The sequence below is a fragment of the Pseudochaenichthys georgianus genome, chromosome 24 (assembly GCF_902827115.2).
Source record: "Pseudochaenichthys georgianus chromosome 24, fPseGeo1.2, whole genome shotgun sequence".
Taxonomy (NCBI): domain Eukaryota; kingdom Metazoa; phylum Chordata; class Actinopteri; order Perciformes; family Channichthyidae; genus Pseudochaenichthys; species Pseudochaenichthys georgianus.
The window spans coordinates 31,360,734-31,374,354 of record NC_047526.1 but is presented as its reverse complement, the minus strand read 5'-3'; the positions used below and the strand labels follow the sequence as shown (position 1 = coordinate 31,374,354).

Genomic DNA, 13,621 nt, shown 5'->3' with positions numbered 1-13,621 from the left:
TCCCGATTCATTTCCTCCTCCTTCACAAACTACACACATATATCTCTGAAATTGCTAGAGGACTTCATACTCTGCAATCCAAGACTTAATTAAATCCACCAAAAACCTGACATGATTGTAACGCGATTATTTTTGAAAACATAAATCCCTGTGTCTCTGAGCCACAGCGACACGGAGTGATTCAGAGTGGGTCCTCCTACTGGTGTTCTTGTGTTGGTGGATAAAGCAGACTGCTCCGTGTTTGTTTGTGCCGCTGTTACGTCTGTTCCCTGATCTCTGCGTCACCGACCGATAGATATTAAAGTGACAGAGAAAAAAAACGTTATAGTAAAGCCGCGGCCGGAAAATCAGGAAGCAACGTTACTACGCTATAATCGATTATCTTCCGTCACTGCATCGATACCGAATCGTCCACGTCCGCATCGCAATGCATCGTAGAAACGATTATTTTCAACACCCCTAATTCCTTGCATTCCCTCCCTGTTTGCATCGATTTCTCCCGTTTTTTCTTCCACTGTTCATATATTGACACACTCTCCGACATGGACCTGAGATTTTTTTTTTAATGTTCAAAAAGCTCTGTATTTTTCTCATACTGCCTGTGCTGAAGCACCTCTTTTCACCCTCTGTCTGAAACCAGAGCCCAGTCTGCTCTGATTGGTTAGCTGGCCGGCTCTGTTGTGATCGCTTAGAGATGCCCCGCCCCCTTAGTCATGATCTGATCTAAGTTGTTGTTGTCTTTATTTACAAGTTTAAAAATGTGTTGTCCTAAAGTGTGACTCCATGTAACCATGTAATCTGTCAGGGTTGAGTGAAGCAGAGGCAGGACCCCAGATGCAGATTTACACAGAAAATACCTTTATTTTTACATGAAACAAAAACAGAACTCCCCGTGAACAACGTCAAGACACCACAAGGATCTCACAAAGACAGACAGAAAAACCAGAACTTGAATACACACAAGACTAATCAAAGAAACAAGAGAAGGTGAGGAGGGAGGAGGAAAACACAGGGCACCAGGTGAACACAATCGGGTAATCAGACAGGAGGGAAACACAGACAGAAAGCAACGGGCAAGGACAGGGGGTGAAGACTCTTCAAAATAAAAACAGGAAACCAAAGACAGAAAAATGACGAGACAAAACACAACACAGACAGATCGTGACATAATCATGATTTTTTTAATGTACTTGCTTGAGGTAATGCTTCTCCTCCTGTTTGACAATGTCTCTTTGATCTGAGACATTTGATCAAATCATAACTTTGCCTCAAGGGTCTTTTCAATCTGCACAGAATACGATACCCTCTCTCTCTGTAGACCCCAAATCTTATAAGAAAAAACCTCCCCAAAAGAGTTTCAATAGCCGCGTTCACACTGCGGTACTTTTCCACAAGGTTCATGCAAACTTAGTTCATGATCGCGTTCACACCAAAACGAGCCGGTACTAAAAGTAGTTCATGCGAACCTTTTACCCCCTCGAAAGTCCCTGCGAGAGAGCAGGGACTTTCGAGCGGCTTCTTTGTGAGAAAAAGAGCTATATTTCTGATTGGCTTGGGCGGATTGCAAACCACGCCCCCGTAAAACTCCCAAAAGTTTTGTGAAGCCGCCATTTTATTATCCTCGCATTAGCATTATTAGCATTAGCATTAGCCCAGCGCAGAAACGCGGAGAGACTAACGTATGGCAACACAAAATAAAACATGGGAGTGGTGGAGATGAGGAGGTGTCGGCGTTCTGGCGATTTACTCGGAAGGCTTCAGTAGAAGCGCTGCGGGACTCCCAGCAGCTTCTACTGAAGCCTTCCCAACTCCGGGGACTTCCGGCCGGGGACTTTGGGTGGCAGTATACGCCGTGAAGTGGTTTGCGGCCCTGCCAGTAAACCCCAAAGCAGAAGAAGAAGAAGATGGAAGTCAGCGGTTAATTTTGCCTAATCCACCCCCAGGGACTTTTTTCCGGTGTGAACGGGATCTGTATTTAGTTCATGCGAACTAAAGTGTTCGCATGACTAAGTTCGCATGAACTTTGTGGGAAAAGTACTGCAGTGTGAACGCAGCTAATGGGGTAAAAGGGAAGGAACTTCAGCCAAAATAATACCCATTACAGTAAAGGATGAGAAAATAATTCAAAGAATGTAAACATGTATGAAGCATATCATCTTTCTCTGTATCGGTAAACAAGGATTTCTATCTCGCATGACTGGAAATAGAGTTTGTCCGACCTTACAATCAGTGAGGAGACGTCAACCCCTGGGAGAGTTCGTCACAGATGTTGGATTCTTTAACACAATTCAGAACTGACTGATTTCTCTAGATACCAATGTTGTTTTTGTCATCACACTCTTTTCAAACAACTTGTTAATTCTGTAAATCACTGTAAAAGTAAGTGAGTCTTTTCTAAATCATCCCTGGGTGTTCATATATAATTCACAGCCTGAATTATACAACATTGTAAACCTAAAAACATGGCGAAAATTGATATTTTAGGGCTGTTGACAGTATTTTCTGATTTATGGAGTGATAAAAAGAGATATCCAATATCCCTTCTGGAAAAGCCTTAGATATTAATATGACTACAAAATGAAACAAGAATTTTGAACCTGGCTTTATCCAAAGTTCAGATTTCGATTCCTGAAATGTGTTAAAATATGCGCATATTTAATGAGATAATGGATCATTTGCATATATAAACATGCTATTTCAAAAAACTTGTAATACAAAAAACAATTGCCTTATTGTAAGTAATTAACTGGAGAAATTTCTAGCTGATACCTTTAAGTTAAAAAAATTACCCTATTCACCTGGGGTGCCTCGCCTTAAATCCCACAGTGTTTTTTGGTGATCCAACACTAATTGTGATAAGTCTCGTAAGTTGGGTCTAACCCCGCCGGCCTGCAAACAGAGCACTACAAAGTGTGTTGAGATCCAGAGGAAACTGTTTAATGGTCCATCAAAGCAACCCTGAGAGAACAGCTGGGGCTGCTGTAATCCCCACTGCATACCTCCTCTCCATCCTGTGTGCACGCTGCACCGAGACACGTGCGCCTGCTGTTTCATGCTGCTTTGAAGATGTTTGAATCTGCAGCCAGTTTCCCTTTTGGTGTTTTACGTCGTGAAGCAAACCATGAATGTTGGAAGCACATGGTCTGACTGAGGTCCTGATTGTATGCAGATATGAGACTTCAGACGCAGCGTTTTATCACCAATTTGCATTGTTTGTAGACACCTGAAATAATTGACATCACCTTGTCGTGAAAAAGGAAGATGTTTCTCCCTTTTGATCGCAACTAAAGTTTATTTTGACTATTTCTTATCCAAATGGACGATACACTGTGCCATGTGTTGATTCTAAAGCATTTTGAAGTCGATTTTTGTCATGGGTTTTTAGCCGTATGTTGATCGAAGTCATCTTGCATTTGATTAGTATCGGTTTCAGTGGAGAGTTTATGTCCACTGATGACTTGAAGTCTTTAAAACTTCATATATTTGAAACTCTAGTTGCTCTGATACATCCCCGATGTGGTTAAAAATACAGGCGAAGTTGGCACTGGACGGAAAAACAAACCAGTTTCCAAAATCTTAGTCATTTTGAAAACATATTGCATACAATAAATCATTCAAACCATGAATTGAATTTGCGTCTGTCCGCGTCTCTGCATTGACTCCGCCCCCAAACATCGCATCACGTCCGTTGTGAACGCAGCATAAGATTTCACTTTTGGTCAGATCTCTAAAAATGTCCCTAATCCTCTTCCGTATGATATATGTATCCTAAATAGATATATGATATATGTATCATTTAAAGATATACAACATAAAATACATTTTCAAATCTTGCATTCATCACCGCAGCTTGTTTCTAACAGTAACGTGAGAAGCACCAACATTTATCTTGGATTCCTTTCGCCATCAGTAACCAACTTGATATACGTTTTGTTATTCCTCGTTAGGTAATGAAGTCAGATATAAATGAAGGCGATTGACTCGTAAATAATAAAAGAATGGGCTGTAAAGTCCGGTTCTACAAATCACCAACAGCATGATTTTTCAGATGGTCCTCATGATGCGATAATTCACTTTTCAGTTGTTTTGATTTTGATCTTTTTACCAGTTATAATAGGAAATAAGATTAAGAGTTATTTCAAAATGTTAAGGTTTTGGCAACATCCACCAGCTGGCCTGAAGCGCCTCTGCTTTTCATTATACTGTTTTTTGTTATTTTCCTCGTCCATGACTTCAACAACAAGATGATTGTTATGTTGTTTGTTCCTATTTTCAATCTTACTTTTTGCTGAGCGGAGCAGTCTGTTCCTCTCTCACACCTCCTTGTTCTGTTATGATTTAAGGGCAGCAGAAATGACATTAACACGCCTCCAGATGTTGCTTTCAGGGCCTCACTGATGACTCAGCCTCTCCTCTCACCTTCAGCGCATAAACCCTTTTAGTCAGAGGTGTCAAACTCAAGGCCGGGGGCCAAATCCGGCCCCGTGACTTCATTCTATGCGGCCCCGCAAGAGCTCTGAAAGAATATAATATGTTCATTATACGATTACATGCCGATCTACAGAAGCATGATGTCCATAAACGACATGTCCCACAATGCATCTCAAATATGCCTTTTATCTCAGAATGCTTTTTTTTTTCGAAATGTTGCTTTTTTTTCAAAATGTCACTTCTTTTTTTTGACATGAGAGAGAGAGAGGGAGGAGAGAGAGACATGCTCACTGAAGAGACTTGCAATTATTTGCCCTAGACTTCTGCTTTCAGACGTAGTTAATGATGAAGTTATTACCCTTTCAGATAATAATCCAATGTAGAGGCAATAATGTAATTACCGTACTTTTCGGACTATAAAGCGCACCTGCATATGAGCCGCAGCAGCTAAATGGTCCGTCTGTCTTGCTCTCGTTCTGTCTCTCGGTTCCACTTTTACTTTGGCGCGCTACCTGTCTCACTCTTTTCCGGCCTCCAGCTTTTCCTGCTGGAGCCCGCCGCTTAGAGGTGGCGGGCGCGGACCGGTCCTAGAGCCCGTAGAGTTAAGGTGGTTAAGTTTACCTGTAAAATCCATAGATCTAGGAGGTTCCCTAGTGGCCGTTAGCTGTACAACAAAAATGGGGGGAAAAGTCGCGGCTTATAGTCTGAAAAGTACGGTACATTATTTTATATATGTTATATTATTTATATATGTATATTTATATAGTCTTAAAGTTACAACCGGCCCTTTGAGTGCAACCATAATGCTGATGTGGCCCGCGATGAAATTGAGTTGGACCGCCCTGCTATAAGTCATGTGTCCTTAAACTGCATCATCAGCGCGTGAGTGCAAACAAATGTTACTCGATCTCGCTGTTATTCCCTCACAGCTGACCGTCCTATAAAAACTGTTGCAAAACTGAAGGGACTTTCTCAAACCTCCAGTGATTCCTGGTTTTACAAACAGGAACTTAAGTTTTATAGCAAAACACACACTGCCGCCAAAAGCTCTGCGAACCAGCTGCGGTGTCTTTTATGGCAGATGCAAAATGATATGATCAACATTTCTGTGAGGAGAACTTGCCGTCTCAATCAGAGCACTCATATTCACACACTGATATAAGAGGACTTGTTGTCTGCGTCTTGCCTTTAAAACCTCTACCCTTTTCAAGTGTTCATTCATAGCTGTTTGGGCCAGAGCAGAGAAATACCTGAATCAATCAATCAATCAATCAATCAATCAATCAATCAATAAATCAATGTTATTTATATAGCCCAATATCACAAATGTTACATTTGTCTCAGTGGTCTTCACAGTGTGTACAGAATATCAGTATGACAATACGACACCCTCTGTCCTTAGACCCTCTGTCCTTAGACCCTCTGTCCTTAGACCCTCACATCGCACAAGGAAAGACTTCCGGAGAAAACCCACAGTTCAAGGGAACATGGGAGAAACCTCAGGGAGAGCCACAGAGGAGGGATCCCTCTCCCAGGACGGACAGACGTGCAATAGATGCCGTGTGTAAATTGAAAAGATAATACATTTATAACATAGGTAGTCCAAATGTTTGGAAATGCATGTGTGTATAATAGGAAGATGAATCCACAAGGATATATTAGTGTGACATAATTCCAGAGCAGTGCAACAAATCCCAGTAACTACAACTTAACATTTGAGAAGAGAAGAAAGCTGCTTTTAGATGCAGATGTGTCCGAGACGTAATCTTCTTCACGTGGGATTAAAATACGACTTAACTCTTTTACCTTGGTGATAATGTGAGGAATATTCTGCCTTTCTTTATGATCACGGTGAGACTCCTTCATCGGATACAGCGCAACCGCACTGGCTGCACTTGCATCATGTTAACTGTGGACATATAGACATTGTATTCATTGGGATAAACCCCTTGAGGTGCACCATCTCGTTTTCAACTTACAGACATACATAAACAAAAAGACAAAAAGCGAAACATGACACACAAGACAAACCACGTACAGTCTGTTAAGTAAAATTCAAGCAATGCATACAAGCATTACAATTTGAGACAGTCAAGCAAATCAGTTTCATCAATATCAGTTTCATTAATAACGAGTGCAGAGCAGTTGAAAGTGAGATGATAATGCATGTTTAAATAAACCCAATGATGCCAGAGATCTAATGGCAGCAGGTCAAGTGGTCCAGTCTGTGGGGGCTTTGAACATGAACGCTCTTCTGCCAAGAGGGGACAGAGAAATAAACCTGAACAGAATGCCTAACTTGATGATTTGGCGAGTAGGGTACGAAATACTGCTTTAAATAAGGGGGATAGTTAAGATACATGCATTTAAATATCAGCTGGAGCCAATGCGTGCGTCTTCTTGCATTTAATGAAGGCCATTTAAGTTGGTTAAACATTGTGCAGTGACGTGTACGAAAAGGACAACCAAGAACACATCTGCATAGTCTGTTGTAGGTTACGTTGAGTGGAGCAAGATGTGACGTATGTGCATTTTGGACGACATCATCACAACACATGAACACGGAGGGATAGTGATGCTGGAACGAGCCATCAGAGAAACAAAGTTAACTTGTGGCGAAATCCAGATGTGTTTTAAGATGGCTCTAAGGATGAAGAGACATGTCTCTTTCCATTAGCTGCATTCCACCTTTGTGCTTTATTCTAATCCATATTATTTCATATTTCGCCGACGTACCTTATTGTATTGAATTGTGAATACTTCCTCCGACATTTAGTGTGTCAATCATGTCTTCCTTTCTGCGCAGGTACCGGTCTGATCTGGATGGATGACGTCGCGTGTGCAGGGACCGAAGCCACCATCCACCAGTGTAAGTTTTCCGGCTGGGGAAAAACCAACTGCGGCCATGTGGAGGATGCCGGAGTGACGTGTGCCGTCTAAAACCTTTGCGATCACTCCCGTAGAGGCAAAGTGACCGCCCCCCAGAAAGTGCCTTAAACTTCGACGGAGCTCCAAGATGCACGACATTACCCGCAGAGTGTGTTACGTGCAAAAGACAATGACCACACCTCTACGTCGAACTACATTTTCTTTTAGAAGTTCACGATGGGATTGTTTTAGCAGGACTGAATCACAAGGGCTAAAGAAAATGCAACACTTTTCAAACTGTCAGCGACCGTGTGAGCGGGAGACGACCGCGTGACGGGACTCTTCGTCAGACTTATTGCAGAGTTCCTCCGTCTTCAATGGAGGCCGAAGGTCAGCTTTAACAGCGTCTATCTGCCCCCAGAGGATCGCAGGGGTCATGTTTGATGTTTTGACTTTAAGTGTGGATTAGAAGCTAATACAACAACGCCATCGCCCCCGAGTCCTCGTTCGTCTCCAAGGTTCGGAGGAGTTGAAACGGCACATAAAGAAACTGACAGGACAGTCGATCACAAACTCACTTTCCATTTACGGGCAGCTGCTCTTCACAGTATTATATGGCTGTCAAGCTATACTAAACACACGGTGTTGCCTTATTATTCATTATATAGCACTTCCTAGGAAGCGATCTTTTGATGGTTTGCAGGTCAAAGCTTAATAACACTTCACCCGAGTGTTACTCACAGAATGCGTTGTGTGTACCCTTTCTACTTCTTCGTAAAACCTTTGCAAAGCAGGTTAAGTGTGAGCATTTTTAATCATGCTTCGTCAACATCCAGGTTTTATGGAGCGGGCTTCTTCTTCCTTGGCTTTGTTGGCAAAATGCTATATTTTGCGCTTTACCGCCAATAACTGATCAGATTAACAGTGTCCAACAGCTGTGACTCAAATCAGACGCCACTTGTAAAACATTCGGGTTACTAGTGGTAAAATACCCACAGTGCACCTCTTTCTAACCTACATGTTATACACAGAAGTATTACCTACAGTAAATCTGTAGATCTGCAAGCTCATTGTTTTGGTGTTTCTCTCTCACCAGCATTATTTCCATCTGGAACAGGACTTTTCTTTCTTGTCATGAAAGCTCTTATTAACCCACTTTTTGTTTCTTTTCCAGCACACATGGAAAGGCCCCAAAAAGTTAGCGAATAGCTCGTAACGTGAGTGGAACCTTTAGAACAGGGGTTCTCAAAGTGTTGATGAGTGAGGGCCAATGTAGGTACCCAATATTGGATTGAGGGCCGCCGAAGAAAAAACGGAACACAAAATAATTCCAAAACAAATCCTTTCTTTATTGTACTAACCAATCACCGCAACTCGCGAGATGCCTAGTTGCCATGCAACCAGTAGTCTAGCAAACTTTCCACAAGCTGTCATTCATAATTTAGGAATGACAACCCAGGGGGCGCAGTTTTACCATTCTTAAATTCCATTCTAATTCTTACTAGATACAACCATGGAGGATTAAACTACAACGCATGCATTTCAGCGTGTCGTATTAACTATCGCGGGCCGCCAGAAACATTTCCGAGGGCCGCCATTGGCCCGCGGGCCGCACTTTGAGAACCCCTGCTTTAGAAGCTCAAGACCAATTCAGATCCTTTTCTGATAGCACGGTGCAGACCAGAATAGAGCTAACAGGAGAATGAACAATTGGATTCACATCAGTCAGACGTACAAAGTTAATGTTGGTCTTCGTGTTCTGGATGTTGTAATCGCTGGAACAACTTTATAGAATATGTTTTAGGAAGAATTAAAACGGCAAAACAATTATCGCAGCTTTGAAGTGCAGATTTAACCTCAATATCTAGACTTCTCTTGTCTTGCAAATCAGAGAAACAGTGTGTATTGCGTGCTATTGTTTTATTTCTGCGAGCACGAAGACAAAATGCGACTAACATAGGTTTTGGAAAGTGTTATAGGTCACAGCAGTTGACAGATGAAGTGATTATGAAGACGAGAGAACAGCTGATTATAAACAGATGGGTGCCTCGTAGGATTTACAGCTTTCAGCGCTCACTGCCAAAAGATGGGTTGTATCAGCATTAATGCATACTGTATATGCGCACACACACACACACACACACACACACACACACACACACACACACACACACACACACACACACACTAAACCAACCGTAACACACACGCTTTCATGTCTCTGAAGGGATTCATCGTTAAGGCTGCTCTTCAATCCAAAAAGGCTGGTACGCATCCCAAGCATCGTTTCAGTGACTTGAGAGCCGTGTGTGTGATATATTTGAAGGGGGAAATTGTTTTAGTGCACCTCAACATTTGGCGAAGCTCACAGGGCTGTAGTTGAATTCCCTCCGCTCCTATAGTTTGCAGAGAAGTCTGTCTGTGTTAACTCTCCTAGTTTAAATAAATCCTGAGTTGTCTGGCCCACTTTCTTTTTATGAAATTGAATCCGTGCACATGTTGTCAATGTAAGAGGTTGTGTCCATAAGAGGGAAGGAAACAATTTTGGATGTGACTTTTTGAGGCGGCTGAAGCCAGAAATCATACTTTCTCTACCTCGTGCTCAAGTGCCTCGCTGTTTGTCGGGGCTTTCTGTTTTTCAGCATGACTATACCGCAAAAGAAAGACAAATTGAAGAGGGAAAAGAGGGAGAGGGCGTCTGGGGGGAAGGAGGTGAGAAACCACACTTAATAGATGTAACGTGACTCAGAAGACGCTTTAGCAACTCGAAGGGGAATTGGGGGATTTCAAAAGTGTATTGCAAAGCACACACTAGCTTCTACTAACCAAAATCAGCTGTAATATGTAAAGTATTTTCATGATGTCTCAAAGCGTTGACTGCCTATATATCCTAGTTGTACCTTTTGTATTATGAGTGCACTGGTTTGAATACAAATTAGTGCAAAAACGATTAGTTGATTCATCAATTAGAAAATCAACAGAGTCCTATTGAGTCGTTATTCAAACAAAATTATCTTAAGCTTCTCAGATGTGAGTATTTGCTGCTTTTGACTTGCTTATACCGTTTTTAAGTATTTAAAACTATTAGGTCCAACAAAACGAGACATACAGGTGATGGGAATTGTTCACAATTCTTTCACAATGAATAGAGACTGAATGAATCTGTTAATTGGTAAAACAGCTGGCGGATTTATCTATTTCATTAAAGCCTAAAACACATACACATGTTCAATGCATGCATGTCTGAGTGTCTTATAATGGAGACCAGTTCAGTTCATCTAAAAATACATCTGCATGGATCTTAAAGATGCGCTTTAAAGGCGCCGATTATCCGTCCTATCTGAAGTGCAACAGATGAAGTTATATGTCTTTCTTATATTGTCAGATATACGGTAGTGGGAGCACACAGGAAGCAGTTGTAAAAATATGGCATGTGAAATGCAGCAGCTGTCGGTCACCGTTAATACGAATGTCTGGGCTACGAAGTCGTTTAAAGTTAAAATAAAAAGGGAAATACAAAAACATGACATGTCTTTTACTGCACAACATGGCCGCCAAAGTACAGAGGTTGCTCGTACAACACAAATCAAAGGACCTATCGTGCAACATATACTAAAACAGTCATTATACATTACAGTATTAGCAACTGCTTACACTGTAATGTCCAGCAGTATTATTCTTTCTGTACTAGATGAGGTGGCTTTACTTAAAATGAAGTGTATGGAACAAATACCAAGGTTATAGGGTGTTATACTTTCCACACACACACACACACACACACACACACACACACACACACACACACACACACACTTGTACAATATCTGCTTTGTCTTCTGTAGCTGGCGGTAGTCTGAGTGGCAGCCAGGTCTTTACTGTACGTCGTGTCCTGATGACCCTCATTCGTCTTGTCGAGGCGTCAGCACTTTGCCAGCGGAGGACGTATTACTCTAAATCTCTGCCTTTCTGAAACAACAGCCAAAGATAACACCAAAAGATCCTGCAGTATATTTTCACTCTTTCGCTTATTTGTCATCTCCTCTTTTAACCAGAGGAGAAAACAAAATATTATGGATTGGGATTCCTATGCAAAATGTTGTGTTTATGCAGGTTTGAGGGCGTTTGATTCCACAATATTGATCGCAGCAGGCCTTTAATGTTCAGTAAGGCTGAAAAAGCAAGTGCTTTGACAGAAGCAGGAACTCTTGGAGGCCTGTGAAGACGTGGCAGTGCTCCCAACTTTTCTTTTGTTTCTTACCATTTCCTTTTGAATGTAAGCGGTACAAAATAGAAGAAGTAAAGACCAATGTTTAAAAGCAAAAGTATTCTGACTTTTTTTTAATAGCGGTGTGATGTCTACTAGAAGAGTTGTAAGTGTTTGGTCTCCTTATCATCGCATAGCCAATCATAAATCATGTTAAACCTCAGTGAGCGAGTCTTAGTCCAGTATTCGGATCATAAATTTGCTAGCTGTCTAATTTAAGTGGCAAAATAAAATGTAATAATGTCTGTGGCTTCTCTGATCAACGACCTTGACATTTATGGTCTTGAATGGTCTGCGAGGCTAACCACAGCAGCTCAGGCACACATTTAGAAGAAATATGGGAAATTGGGAACGTCTGTGGATAAAAAGCTTCTTATGGTTGATTTCTTTTGACATTGTATGCCACTACATTCTAATCTCTAACTTTCAAATTATACAGTCCCATTTTGGTTAAAGGTGGGGTTTGTAATTTATTTCAGAAAAACTTGTTGTTATATTCCATGGAATGCTCTTACCATCCCGATAGCAATGAATATATTAAGTGCTTTGACAATAAATCCATACCATGGCCTGCCTGCCTGTCAGCCTTCCATCGGGGCACAAACTTATCTCGTGCCCTCATTGGTCATGTGCGCATTCGTGTGTTGGAGGAGGGGCTCTGTGAGGAAGTGGCAGATTTGTTTCAGTTGCGTATTTTCAAATTGTAGCGCACTCGAGCTGGTTTCTCCAAAATTACCTACCCCAGCTTTAAGTGGCAAAATAAAATGTAATAATGTCTGTGGCTTCTCTGATCCACAACCTTGACATTAATGGTCTTGAATGGTCCGTGAGGCGAACCACAGCAGCTTAGGCACACATTTAGAAGAAATAGGGCTAGTTTGAGCGTTAAAAGAGTAAATGTGCTGTACATTTGGGGTCTGTTATAAACATTTATCGTACCCATGACAACATTTTAGCTCCCAAATTACAATTGCACCTATCAAAATGTCAGTGTAAAACGCTTGTGTTTTACTCTCAATGTCAAGAGCTGAAACCAGACCGGATAAAGAATTGATGATACATTTGTAATATCAAGAAATCTGCTGCAACTTCTTTACATATCCCAACAGCTTTACTTACCTAAAGAAGAAGAATCTTTGAGTTAGTGTTTAAATTAGATTAAACTTCATAACAACATTGCTGCTCTTGCGCAGTAGCTATCACATGTTATAGATAGGAAATAATCACGAAGGATACATTGCACTATATTCTACGTTCTAAAACAATGTTGCTTTTCCTCGTTTTTTTCTTACTGACTCTTATTGGTATGTCGGATTCTCTTCTTTAGCATCACCTATACATGTGTTTGTAACGTTCATCTGTCACATGATATTTTCTGGCTCCCTGCTTCAAACTCTTTTAGGTTACATTCCCTAAAAACTGAGAGACATGTTCTGGTTGAAACGGTTTCAGCAGACAGCAATATGTCAAGTTAGTCCAGACCCATCTCATGTTAGACCCTCATGGGCACAATTTAAACAGTGTTGACTTTCTTCTCACATGTATTTTGACGACATGTTGTACCTTCCCGGTGAAGTTGCAGCCTATCAGATATCAGCAGGACAAACTGTTGTGATGTGACTTCCTGATTGGCTAGAAGCTCCTCTGACCTCATGGGGTCAAACAACTCAAACACTTTGATTTTGAAAACAGCCTTACCTTTTTCGAAGTGAGAACACTTTGCAAAGTGCACTTAACCATCTAAATGTGTAATTTTCTAAAATGTATGCTTGGTTTTACAAATACCTTACTCTGCTTTACTTTGGTGCAATGTCTCAGAGCACATATTACACGTGTACATGTATCTGTTTTTATTACATTGTGCTGGTCATAACTCATTTGAAGGGCTGCAGAGTTCATGTGTAAACAAATAAATGCCTAAATCAAACTTGATTATGTCAAGAAAACACTCACTGCAGTGCTTCACTTTCACTTAAAAAAATATACGTTATGTTCCGTTGATTTGTAGGATGTTGTATATGCACTGCTGAAATAATAAAATGTAGGTTTGTTTAAAAA

General features: G+C 41.1%; 1 protein-coding gene across 3 annotated transcripts in view; it reads left to right on the top strand.

The window, feature by feature from the left end:
• Nucleotides 1-13,621, top strand: part of scara5 (scavenger receptor class A, member 5 (putative)) — a 99,369-nt gene extending 85,748 nt beyond the window's left edge. For all 3 annotated transcript variants that reach the window (XM_034076297.2, XM_034076296.2, XM_034076295.2), the window contains one exon: nt 7,238-13,621. In XM_034076297.2, the coding sequence (XP_033932188.1) occupies nt 7,238-7,371 (134 nt within the window). In that variant the 3' untranslated portion in view covers nt 7,372-13,621. The remainder of the gene's footprint in view (nt 1-7,237) is intronic.